Consider the following 13,038-nt stretch of genomic DNA (forward strand, 5'->3'; position numbering starts at 1 on the left):
AGAAGGAATTGTGAGTGAGCTGCGGGCAGCTTTGTGCATACAGCTGAAGCACTGCATGCTTCATGGGAAGATCTGGACATGACTTGCACACCTCGGGAGCTAGCATGCACAGCCTCAGCAGGGCTGGCAGCCATGGCTCCACAGGACAAACATGGCTGGCCCACCGCTTGTCTTTTGTAAATAAAGTTTTATTGAAACATGGCCAAATTCATCTACATGTGGTCCCAGAGAGCTCTCAAAGCACGCTGTCAGAATCTGGAAGCAGATGTCACCATGTGCACCTTCACAGAAGCAGTTTGCCAGACTCTGAGTCATGACATCACAACAAAATGTTCTCTTGGCTTCCTTCCCAGGAGAATAGCATTATAGCTGAAATGGTGGCTTTGGCTTTGGGCAGAGGGGCCGTTTGTTTATCGAGTTTATTGGGTGCATATTGATAAGGTTGAAACTATTTACAAAGCTACCCAATGGCACTGGTCATAAATCCTTTCGAGCTAGGCAAAAAGAGGACTTGTGTTGGCATCTCCATGGTAGTGACCTTTGGGGTATTTTTCTCTCCAAAGAGCTGAACAGTAGTAATAGCCCTGTCTCTCTGGCAAGGATATGATGTAGCAGGGGCCAAAGGCAGAATGTTCATGAAGTATGGGCCAATAAGACTTCAGTCATCAGAACAATCAGGGGGGCACATTATGCCATGAGGACTTCTAACCGCAAACCCTATATTAACAATACAAAGCTATTCCCAAGCAAGCAATCTCTGTAACACTGGGGGCTTACCTAAGAATGACTTGGCAACTGCGTGCAAGGCCTGAGGTGGCCAGGGCATGAACCAGTCAATCCCGGTGTTGTTTACCAGGCCTTGGAGAGAAAGGAAACAGAGGATCAACCTGCTACCCGGAACTCCTCCAGCGCATGCGTGCACACGGTCTTCAGAGTCTTCCAGAGTGGCAGGTCTGCTGTTCACACTCAAGTGTGATTGTGTCTCAGCAACCTGTCACTGTGATGCTGGGAGAGAGAAGAGGGGGAACCCTTCCCCCCCAACATATACCTACTGCCAGGAAGATACCAGGCCGTGTCTACTGAGAACTGAGAGGGGCCAAGAAGGTGTACTAACTTTCAACCTAGTACGACCATCCCTGTGTGATGGCAGGTCCCCCAGCACACAACATGCCACAACGCTGCAATGGTGAAGAATTTATAGGCTTGGCTCAAAGGTACCTGGAAAATTCCTACACCGGCTCCTCAAGGTGTCTCCCACTGGTGACATGCCCAGGACGATATGTAGGCTGTTAGCGCTTTTATTCACAAAATATTGCCACACAGACTCCTTGGCTGGACCCATGCCGAACTTCAAGGCCTCCTGTCCAATTTGACTGAGGATGTTGTCCTTTTCCTCTTCAGCGAAGAGTGCAGGGACCATTCCTGGAGAAGAAGGACGTAGGGGGAGCTGGCTTTCAGGTCTCTGAGTTCTCAACTCCTTGGGTGCAAAAGGAGGTGATGGAGCAAGGCATGATGGGTGGAGCAGAAGATGCCAGAGAAAGAACAGGGCTGGGGTCCATACTTGCACACATTTACTCACCCAAGGTCAGAGCCGTCCCTGAGCTTTTAGGATGGGTAGTGGGTATCCCTTGCTTACCCTGAGAAATGTACTGGGCATCAAAACCCATGTACATATGACTCTCACAGCAGGATTCTTACCAGGGGGATTTGCCTCCCAGTAAACACTGGACAATGTCTAATTAGACAGTTAGCCATTCTAACAACTTGAGAGGACTGATCTAGTTAGTTTTAAACATCAGCTTACCACAACGTTAAATTATCTGGGAAGCGTCTCAGTTAACTGATTATATAAGGTTAAGTGATGTAAGATGACTCAGCCTACCATGGGCAGCACCATTCCCTAGACAGAGGGTTCTTAATCCTACATAGCAAGAGAAAGCTGGAAGCAAGCAGCACGTGGGGCATTATTGACTATGGATATGATATGACCAACTGTTCAAGCTCCTACTGCTGACTTTCCCTACAACAAAAGAACATTAACCTGGAACTGTAAGCCAAATAAACCTTCCCTTCCCTAAGCCACTTTGTGCTCTGTCACAGCAACAGAAGTGAAAATAGAACCGAGGTGGTCAAACATCCAGTGGGACTAGCCAGTTATACAACATCAGATCCAACAAGGCCCAAGGGCAGTCCCACAGCAAGCAAGTCCTCAGTTCCAACAAGGACTGTGTCCATGTCAGGGTTTTTATTCCTGCACAAAACATCATGACCAAGAAGCAAGTTGGGGAGGAAAAGGTTTATTCAGCTTACACTTCCACATTGCTGTTCATCACTGAAGGAAGTCAGGACTGGAACCCAAGCAGGTCAGGAAGCAGGAACTGATGCAGAGGCCATGGAGGGATGTTACTTTCTTGCTTGCTCAGCCTGCTTTCTCATAGAGCCCAGGGATGGCACCCCCCACAATGGGCTGGGCCCTCCCCCCTTGATCACTAGTTGAGAAAATGCCTTACAGCTGGATCTCATGGAGGCATTTCCTCAACTGAGGCTCCTTTCTCTGTGATAACTCCAGCTTGAGTCAAGTTGACACAAAACCGGCCAGTAGAGACTGTGTCAGGCCAGGTACTGGGTGACCAAAAGCATCCCTGCTTTTAGATGGTGAGATGCCTGAATCAAGGGGTCTCTCGTGCAGAGGTCACATTGTAGCCAAAGTGGCTCATCCTCAAAAGACCCTGCCTCTTCCCTCAACTCTGAGCAGACCTCACGGGTGGCCAGAAGGCACACAGACTAAGTCCAGGCACTGAGAATGTAGCCTCATCTTTAAACCACCCACAGGTCCTGTGTCTCTGTGCCCCTCAACTTTTTTGTTTGTGTTTTAGGTTTCCTTTTTAAAGTGTGTGTGGGGGGGGGGTCTCATGTAGCCCAGGCTAGCCTTGCATTTCTTATATAGCTGAGGATGACCTTGTATTCCTGATCCTCCTATGTAAGGACCAAGAAGTCCTGAGTGAATGTGTGCTGCCTGACATGTGAAGGACCAGTGGGGCCTCAGCCCCCGTGGGGGTGGCAAAGCATTCCTCTGGTCTGAATACTACTGTTGACAATGGGCTGAACGTGTCCATCATAGTCTTCCCTCAACCCCATTTTTGCATCCTGGAGACTGCTCCTCGGCAGAGACTGTTCCTATGGAAACCGGCTAACTCTACCGTCTCCATCCAGGTGTGCACCACAAACCCTGCCTCCTTGTTTCTGTCTGTATAACAGCCCCGCCTGCCTCCTTTTTAACAAAATACACTCAGCTTCTGGATGCTGCCATTTCTCCATCAGAGAGCCCAGACCACCCAATTCCAGATTCTCTCCATGTGCTGGTCCTTTCTCCTTCTCCTTATGACCCCCTAGTCAAGGTTCTGGGACCCGGGCTGTGCAAGAATCAGTGCTGCCTCTTTGTCCTGGGTGCTAGGAGTACACACAGGTACTACTCTGCCCAACATATGTTGTCTGCTGGTACTGGGGATCGAACCCAGGACCTCAGACGTGCTAATCAAGCAAGCACCCTTCCCACTGAGCTACATCCTTGGGCACTCCTGAATCCTGCCTGTGAGATCACCATACCCCTGCCTTGATATCTCTTTTCCATCTGACTTCAGTACATGGGACTCGCTACATGTAAGTTTTTTTTTTTTTTTCCAGCAGTACCCTGGCCACTCTTTCTAACAGGGAGCATGAATAATGCCCCCCTGCAGACACCCTCACCCTAGGACCCTCAAGCGTGTTTCCTCTTTCTCCCTCCCAAACTGGACCAGGCTTTGCAGTTGGAACGAGGCTGAGGACACAGGCAGTCCAATGCTGTCACAGGAAAGGGTGAGGAACAGAAGTCAGTTGTAGGGGAAAAAACAGAGTACGGTGACATGAGCCAAGGAGCCCTGAGCTAGAGCGGCCTCTTCCGGTTGGAAAGGATGAGTTTGTACATCTCGGACCTGCTCACACCTTGGTGTCAGCTCCAGAAGGCATGCAGACCCTCGGAGATGTTGGAATCAACTCGCCTTTGGGCAGTTTGCCGAAGGCCCACGGGTAAGAGACAACACAGCATCTTCCAAGCCGTGCTTTGTGCGGCTCCTCCTCTCCCCCTCATTATCCAATCCCCACGTGTCTTTTTGTGTGCTTTGTTGGTAGGGAACCCCCCCCCCCCCCCGAACATCCCAGACTCTGGGCTTCAAGGACAGCAGAGATCCTGAGCGTCACATGGCCTGCCAACTCTGGAGTGTCCAGTGGCCGCGGGGTCTCTCACAGAGCTGAGACACACATGGCTTCAGGTCCGGGGACTATGGGACCATCCCTGTCCCAAGAATGAGGAAAGTGTCCCTAGGAGGGGGAGGACTTGGTGATGCCCCAGCCTGAGAACCGCAGGGCCGTGTGTGAAAACAAAGACCCATCTCAGACTGCAGTGGCAGGGATGGACATTTCTGTTGCATGGGTACCCGCAGGGCGGGCAGTACCTGAGGTCAGCATGTTGTTGATAAGTTCCAGGAAGCCCTCCTCAGCCACGTGAGCATCTGTGAACAGGAAGATCATCATCTTGTTCTCCAGCCCCAGTTTCATGTACAAGTTCTTCAGGTCGTCCCGGAAGTTAGTCTCCGAGTAGCCTCGGCTCAACAGGATCTCAAACACCTGGGGAAACAGGTAGTGCCGGCTGAGGAAAGTGCTGAGCACAGGGAAGCGTGTGGGTTTGCATGTCACATCACACGAGGGGCTCAGCCAGGGAAGCCAGATGACTGGCAGGGGACCTGTGCGCCATGCACACACGGGTCAGGGTACGAGTGTGAAAGTTCCCGGGCTCCTATGTAGAACATGGCTCTGGAGAAAGGAAATCGGGGGCAGTGGGGGGCTTGGCATCTTGGGAGTCACAGGGAGTTTTGAAGACGGAACACCCACAACAGCAAAGGTAGGTGATGGTCACGCGGGTCTGCAACTAGACAAAGTACTGCGTACACACTTTAAAGGGGGACCTGTTATCTCGAATGACAGCTCCACAACAGTTTTATCTGCTCTAAAAGATTTCTGTTGATTTGTGTGTGTGTGTGTGTGTGTGTGTGTGTGTGTGTGTGTGCGAGAGAAAGAGAGAGAGTGAGAGCACGAGCACACACGTGCACATTTACATCTGTAAAAAAAACAAAACAAAACAAAACAATCCCCCATACATGCAGGTGCCTGTAGAGACCCCAGGAAGGCAACAAATCCCCTGGAGCTGGAGCTGGAGCTGTAGGAAGTTATGAGCTGAAGTATGACAGTCAGGGTTGACCCCCCCCAAGGCTCCCCTGTGCTCCCACAGTTCTAAGTTCACAGGTGCAGCCCACGTCTGACTTTTGAGCTTGTGGTCTCATGGGAGTTAAGAGATTTGCAAGCTCAGGTGACAAGGACAAGAGCAGGTCCCACTCCCTACTCTCCACACAGGATTCTCCTCACCTCGTAGCCCGCGGTGAAGGCTGCCAGCCTGGCCAGCGACTGCTTCCCAGAGCCGCCCACTCCCACCAGCAACGCGTGGCCTCGGTCCATGCGAATGATGCGGTGCACGCGTGTCAGGTGTTCCAGCGCATCGTCAAACAGCACCAGGTTCATCTTGGTGTTGATTTCATTGTACTCCTCGAGGATTTCCTGTGTGGAGAGGATTCCTGAGCCTGCCGCATTTAAAGAGACACACTCTCTCCTTCTCGCCAGGAAAGATGAACAGAAAGAGCAGTCAGTCTTTCCCCAGCATCCACGGCTAAGGAAGCAGTGCCATCCTTAAGATGTGTGGGGCCTGAGACCTAGCATGGGCCAGAGACGGCAGGTGTGCAGGAGGGTGAGTGAGGGCGGGGCAGGAGAGATGGCTCCGCTGGGAGGTGTTGCTCTTCCCAGGACCCAGTGCAATTCCCAGCATTCACATTAGGTGGCTCACAAATGCCTGTAACTCCAGGCCCAGGGGCTTCAACATCCTCTCTTGGCCCCTACAGGGACCTGCACTCACATGTATGTACACACACACACACACACAATTTAAAATGAATCCAGCCACAGAGTCGCCTTTAATCCCAGCACTTGGTGGGGTGGGGCAGAGGTAGGCGGATCTCTGAGTTCGAGGCCAGCCTGGTCTACACAGAGAAACCCCATCTCAAAAAACAAACAAGTAAATATCTCCAGTTTGCTGGGTGTCAACCTGATAGAGCAAGCCACAGCCCATGACCGACAAGAGAGCCACTGAGCCACTGAGCCACTGGAGTCACCAAACACACCCGAAATTGGGTGTGCAAGCTCCTAGGAGGACAATTCGGAGGTGAGCGGTCCACACCTCGAACAGTGCCTTGGCGGCTTCATAGTCCTGGATGTCTTCATAAATGCGAGGCTCCCCCTCTTGCAGAGCCATCCGAAAGTCCCCGAACAGGATGGGGTCCCTCATCACCACCTCGAAGTCCTCGTTAAAATGCTCCCTTACCAGGTTCCCTATGTGATCTTGCACCTTGAAACAAAAGCAGGATGAGGCCCCAGGCAGGTCCACGGTTGCATATATTTGGCAGGAAAAGAGACTTTGCCGTTATCAATGGGATCATCTGCCCAGACCCTCCCTAGTGACGCCTATCCTGCTGTGAGCATCCCCGTCTAAGCAATTCATTGGTTTACGTTGGTTTCTTTGGGTTCCTTCCCCCCCCCAAGCCTTCTTTTGGCGTTGTTTCTAAAATTACATTTACTTATTTATTTGTGCTGGGGGGGGGTCATGTGTAGAGATCAAGAATATAACTTCTGGGCGTCGGTTCTCTCTTTCCACCACGTAGGCCCCAGGGATGGAATGGGGCTCATCAGGCTCGGCCACAAGTGCCGGCTGAAGCATTTGCTGGCCCCACTGACATGCGTTCTACTCAGACCTTGCTTGGGGTTTCCCACCCGCCAAGGCGGCTGCGCCTGCTCACCAGCTGCTTGTCTACTTCGTTGATGAGCCGGTCATGGAAAACCCGCAAGCATTCATTTCTCCACACTCTTACCATTTGGGAGATTGTCTGAAACCTACAGGAGAGAAGGACGATGCTGTTGGTCACCAGGTCCTCTGGGGAGGAAGGGGTTCAGGTAGGTGGGAGAGCACAAGAACCACGTCCCCGAAAGCCCCTCTTGTCCCATTCTAGCCGGAAGCTAGCAAATTAAATACAGGGGTCACGAAATCATCACCCACCACCCCCGGCCCACCCAAAGGAAGAAATGGAGCCTTCCTTTCAGTTCCACACAAAGCCCATGGCTGTATGCTAGGATGTGTGAACTTAAAATCAGCCTTGCTGAGCAGTGGTAGCTCACGCCTTCAATCTCAACACTCAGGAGGCAGAGGCAGGTGGGTCTCTGAATTCAAGGCTCGCCTGGTCTACAAAGCAAGTTTTGGGATAGCCAGGGCCACATAGAGAAAAAAACAAAAAGCTCAGCCTCAGAGCTGCTCCTTCTCCCAGCCCTATTTCTAGAACTTTCTCTAGTTCCTGTCAAAATGCCATCACCCTGTCCAGAAAACTAGGAACGAGAAGAACCATCCTCAGAACTCCAAAGCAGGTTGGAGCATGTGATGAACCCTCTGCTGTTCTTCAGGGTTATTAGTTCCTGGCACAAATCCATACAGTTTAGCTCTACTGATGCACAGAGACAGAAGCAGGCAGGGAAAATGAAGCCATTTTTATAGAGTCCTAATTCTTTCTGAGCTGTATCTGGAGACTCCTGAAGACAGGCTCATTTTCCACTGGGCTGGAAATACTGTATCAAATGAGCCACAGGCTCCACACAGCCCCAGCAGAGCAGGTAAAGCTGCTGAGCCATCCCACTGGAGGGACCAAGACACCACAATTGCAGGGGCTCAGGAGCATCATTGTTACCCTACGGCAATGGTTCTTGACCCCTCCCCCTCTCCTCATCTTATTCTTTGAGGCAGGGTCTCTCCTCTCTCCATCAAACACAGAGCTCTCAGATAAGGGTGGTCCCACTAGCCAACTTGCTCCAGGGATCCACTGGAATGACAGGAAAGCCCACCCACCACCCCAGCATTTGCATGCCCCTCTGAAGGTCTGGGTTCTGAATTCACATTGGACCTGCAGCATCTCCAGCTCTCTGCCCGACCCTTCTTGGTTTTGACTTTTCTGAGACGAGATTTCATGTACCCCAGGTGGGCCTTGAGCTTCATATGCAGCCAAAAATGACAACAAACAAACAAACAAAAAAACCCGCTGCCATTTCTCCAGTGGTTCCCAACCTTTCTAATGTGGCCGACCCTTTAGTACAGCTCCCTTGGTGGTGATCCCAGCCATAAAATTACTTTTGTTGCTACTTCAGAACTGTGATTTTGCTACTGTTAGGACTTGTAACATAAAGCCTGTATTTTCCAATGGTCTTAGGAGACCACTGTGGAAAGGACTGTTCAGCCCCAAAGGGGTCATGCCCCACAAGCTGACAATCATTGCCCTAAGCATTAATCTGTTTTTCAAATCACTAAAAATCAAGGATGCCATGTAACTCACTGCCACTTTCTTTTTCTTTCTGGAGCCATTGGATTTGTTGATAAGTCCTAACAGAAGCCATCGTGTCCTTAGGGTATATTTTAGTAAAACAAACAATCCCCCCAAACTCACCGCTCTGGATTAGTAAGGACAAGGCCGTTAAAAACCCTGGACAGGTCTCGAAGGTTGAAGATGTAATGGAACTTCGAAGGGGTGGGTGGTAGATCTTGAACGATGTTTTTGTAAAGTGTTAACGTGCAGAATGTCAGCTTCCTGCTCACGCCACCGATGCTCTCGGCAAAGATCTTAAAAAAAAAAAAAGAAAAGAAAAGAAAAGAAAAAGAAAAGAAAAGCCCTGTTGTATCTATCAGCCGGAAAATGGATAAGTGGAAGGTGGTATTTTTATGATAGGATAGTAATTGATCAGGAATGAAACACTGGCACGTGGATGACTCTTGAAAACTTGGTGCTAAGTGAGAAAAGCCTGTCTCCAGCACCCACTGATGGGGCCACAGAGATGGAGGCAGGTGAATGGCTTCCAGGGGCTGGAAGAGATGCATGGCCTAACTGGGACACATGAGATCTTGTAAGGGGTACAGGTTTCCTTTGGATTAAAAAGAAAGTTATGGGGTTGGGGGACTGGGGGTGGGGACATCCTTGTGGAGACGGGGGAGGGGGGGAGGTATGGGATGTGGAACAGTCAGAGGGTGGACCGAGGGGGAGGGACAAAGTCTGGACTGTAAAAAAGGATTGAATAAAGTTGAGGGGAAAAAGGAAAAAAGGTTTTGAGATTAAAAAAAAAAAAAAAAGTTCTGTTTACACAGTGAGACTGAATGGACCAAAAATGCCTCTGAACTGCATCTGCTAAAATGGTTAAAATAATGAATCTTCCATTCCACAAATTTTACACTTTGAATGTATGCATGTGCAGCTCACCATCTGACCCGCTCTGACTGCCCTGCATGGGTTTCAGCTTTTCGACACTGGGGTATGTGAGAGATGACCATCATTTGTATTTTAAACAGTGTCAGGCAAGGAAGGCTCAAGGTCCCTCCTGCTCCCCTCCTGGCTGAAGCCTTAAGTCCACAGAACCCACTCTAGGGTAAATAAATCAGGCCTTCACGCCCCCCACACCCACATGTTGTCCTCCTTGTGGGTAAAGAAAACCCAGTTACCGAGGTGTGGCCCTTCAGAATGGAGTAGTAGATCAAGCTCAGAGACTCCTCCGATGGGAAAGGGACGTTGAAGACGCTGAACAATGAGAGGAACCTGGGGTCCACCTCATTGCGGCCCCCTCCTGCCTTCCCCATGGCAGCGATGAAGCCCAGATCACGGATGCTCTTACAATTGAGTTCTTTCCCCCGGTCATATAAGTAGCCCTTTTCCAGCAGCAGCTTCAGCAGAGCGATGGGCTGCTGGGTACCATACTCGTCCACCTAGCAGGTTTTTAGAGCAATGAGAAAAGCAGTATCAAAAAGCAGGGCTTGGCAAGGCTGTGGTGACCTCAAATGCTCTCCTGTTTTCCTTTGAGAATTCTGGAATGTCCTCATGGGACTTCTCACTTCTACAACTGTCTATTCATTCCTGAGGTTTAAGGTCTGTCCCCTCACCACACTCTTCACTCCATGAAGGCAACAGCTGCTGAGCTTTACACATGGAACATCTCCAGTTTCCTGGGAAGAGTTCAGCAAATGGAGTGGATGGATGGATGGATGGATGGATGGATGATGGGTGGATGGATGAGTAGGTAGATAAATAGAAGAGTGGGTAGGTAGTGTGGATGGGCAGGTAGATGGATGGTGAGCAAGTAGATGGATGGATAAGTGGATGGATAAATAGATGGGTAGGTGGATAGATGAGTAGGTGGGTAGATGGGGGTGAGTGGATGGATGGAGAGATGGACAAGTGGGTAAATAGTTGTCTACAGATCCCTTATCATGTGGATAGAAAAATAAAATACTAGGTGAATAGAGAACTAGATACATAGATGAACAATGGATAGATGACCAGACAGACAAGTTACAGATGCACAAATCCTGCCGCGTACAGAGTTCTTCTAGAAGACAAGTTTTCAGAGGAGAAAAACGATACAAATCTCAACTCCAGGATGCTGAGAATGTTCTGCGTTTGTCAGGCCCCAGCCCTGGTGTAAAACTCTGGATGCCGATGGGAGGTACCTGCCATGCTGCCTCCCACATGATTGGGAACAGAGGTGTCACACAGTTCAGAGTTTACTAGAGAAGCCCTCCCTCAGATGGTTGGAGGCAGCTTTACTCCTGGTGTAGGAGACCATGTCACACAGTGAGGAGGCCTGTGTGAGAGGAACATGGAGACCTGCTACCTCAGCCTTTAACACTGTGGAGTTAAAGACCTAAAGAGATGGCTCTGCGGTTAAGAACACCTGCTGCTCTTCCAGATAATCAGGAGTTCTGTTCTCAGCTCCAGGGCAGGCAACTTTCAACCTGTAACTCTAGCTCCCGAGGGAACTAACACCCTTCTTCTGGTCTCTTTGGGGACATGTGGCATCATCTCTACACACGGGCACATACCAGTAAAAATAAATAAAGAATAAAATTAGTCTTAATAACGAAAAATCTTAAAACATGAACTTACACATGTGTGCACACACACATACACACACATAAACACATACACACACACACCTATTCAACCCCCGAGAAGGGAGCAGGATGCTCACCTTTGGCATGTTCATGTCATCCATGAACACCAACAGGCGCTTCCCCATGGGTGGCCCATATGTGTCCTTTGTCCGCTTCTCCACATTGGCTTCTAAATTTCTCTGGATGTCCAGGGATGTGGTCCGAGAGGAGAAACTGACCATCAGCACGATCTGCCACAAAGCAGAGGGTGGTGTTACATCTGGATTCCAAACAAACGTTTCCAGAAGTGATGCAGGAGTGTGCTTCCTCATTTTTAAGAGCTAAAGCCAGGGCTTGTTGTGGTGGCACACTCTGGAGACAAAGGCAAGAGGATCTCTGTAAGTTCAAGGCCAGCCTGGTCTACACAGTGAGACCTTGTCTCAACAACAATGATATCTGGGTCCTTCTTAGATTACATGTTGCCACTCATGAGACCTGGGACTATGCAGAGTATGGAGGCCACACTGTCTTGAAAGCAAAGCGGCTGTGACTCCTTTGTGGCGGGAGACGTCACAAGGTTAGACCCACTGATGTCATTGACCGGTGGAGGTATGGGAAGATTCTAAAGGTTCCCAACCCCCCCCCCCCCAAGATACACAACCAGCTAATTATCCACAAGTTGCCCTGCTTCTGTGGGTGACTCCCATCGTACTCATTTGGATCATCAAGCTAAACTTGGGTAGAATCACTCCTCAGTCCTTTCTAGCTGGGTGATTAGAAAAACTCCCAGGGAAAGTCAAGTGATGATATGTGGGGGGGAGAGTGTTGTTCTCCTGGGTGGCCTCCAGAAAGGCAATCGCATGACCCTTCAGAACCCAGAAAAGTCATTGTAATGACATCTGCTGGACAACTTGCTGTGGCAGAGGAATTTTTAAGCATCCACTGTTTTTAAGGCATCTGCCTGATGATAAGGAGGCCAAACCTCCTAGTTGGAGGGAAAATGTTCCCATGCAAGCTCTTGAACATGAACAAGGGGCTCTCTCTTCTCTCTGTCTTAGTCAGGGTTTCTGTTCCTGCACAAACATCACGATCAAGAAGCAAGTTGGGGAGGAAAGGGTTTATTCAGCTTACACTTCCATATCGCTGTTCATCACCAAAGGAAGTCAGGACTGGAACTCAAGCAGGTCAGGAAGCAGAAGCTGATGCAGAGGCCATAGAGGGATGTCACTTACTGGTTTGCGTCCCCTGGCTTGCTCAGCTATCTTTCTTATAGAACCCAGGTCTACCAGCCCAGGGATGGCACCACCCACAATGGGCTGGGTCCTCCCCGCCTTGATCACTAGTTGAGAAAATGCCTTCCAGCTGGATCTCATGGAGGCATTTCCTCAACGGAGGCTCCTTTCTCTGTGATAACTCCAGCTTGTGTCAAGTTGACACAAAACCAGCCAGTACACTGTTTTTGTCTGTCTGTCTGTCTCCCTCTCTCTCATGCCTTTAGAGGAACTGTGAGCATGTGTGTGTGAGAGCATGGATGCTCATATTCACACACACACACACACACACACACACACACACACACGGATGCTCATATTCGGCCAGATATCAGCTGCAGCTTGGACTGCTGCACCATTCAGCTTGCTGGCCCCTGCCCAGAGCTAGGGTTCAGTCAGTGAGATGTTTAAACATTTCTGTTGGTACCAAAGTTGTTGGCCTGTGGACCACGCTTTGGGAGCAGCTGACTTTTAAAATATCCTTTAACCCAGCTGCCCATGAGCACATGTCCATGGGCATGACAGGTTCTCTGTATGTTTTCTCACAGCCAATGAGGTCTAGGAGAAGAATGCTGGAAAAGTGATGCACACAGAGGGTTCAGCGTGTGGCTTCCCCTGGAGGCTTCCACCGATCTGCAAGTCCTACCGGTTCTAGCGCCAGCTCTGTGCCCTCCACTG

General features: G+C 50.0%; 1 protein-coding gene across 1 annotated transcript in view; it reads right to left on the bottom strand.

Annotated features, from left to right (window-relative positions):
- Positions 1-13,038, bottom strand: part of DNAH10 (dynein axonemal heavy chain 10) — a gene marked incomplete at both ends in the record, with an annotated part of 110,104 nt that overhangs the window by 22,895 nt on the left and 74,171 nt on the right. The window contains 9 exons of the mRNA XM_080941394.1: positions 778-858; positions 1,219-1,422; positions 4,491-4,662; positions 5,458-5,646; positions 6,320-6,487; positions 6,936-7,029; positions 8,622-8,794; positions 9,665-9,925; positions 11,188-11,340. Coding sequence (XP_080797520.1) covers positions 778-858; positions 1,219-1,422; positions 4,491-4,662; positions 5,458-5,646; positions 6,320-6,487; positions 6,936-7,029; positions 8,622-8,794; positions 9,665-9,925; positions 11,188-11,340 — 1,495 coding nt within the window. The remainder of the gene's footprint in view (positions 1-777; positions 859-1,218; positions 1,423-4,490; positions 4,663-5,457; positions 5,647-6,319; positions 6,488-6,935; positions 7,030-8,621; positions 8,795-9,664; positions 9,926-11,187; positions 11,341-13,038) is intronic.

Source organism: Micromys minutus (assembly GCF_963924665.1).
Source record: "Micromys minutus genome assembly, chromosome: 29".
In the NCBI taxonomy this organism is placed as follows: domain Eukaryota; kingdom Metazoa; phylum Chordata; class Mammalia; order Rodentia; family Muridae; genus Micromys; species Micromys minutus.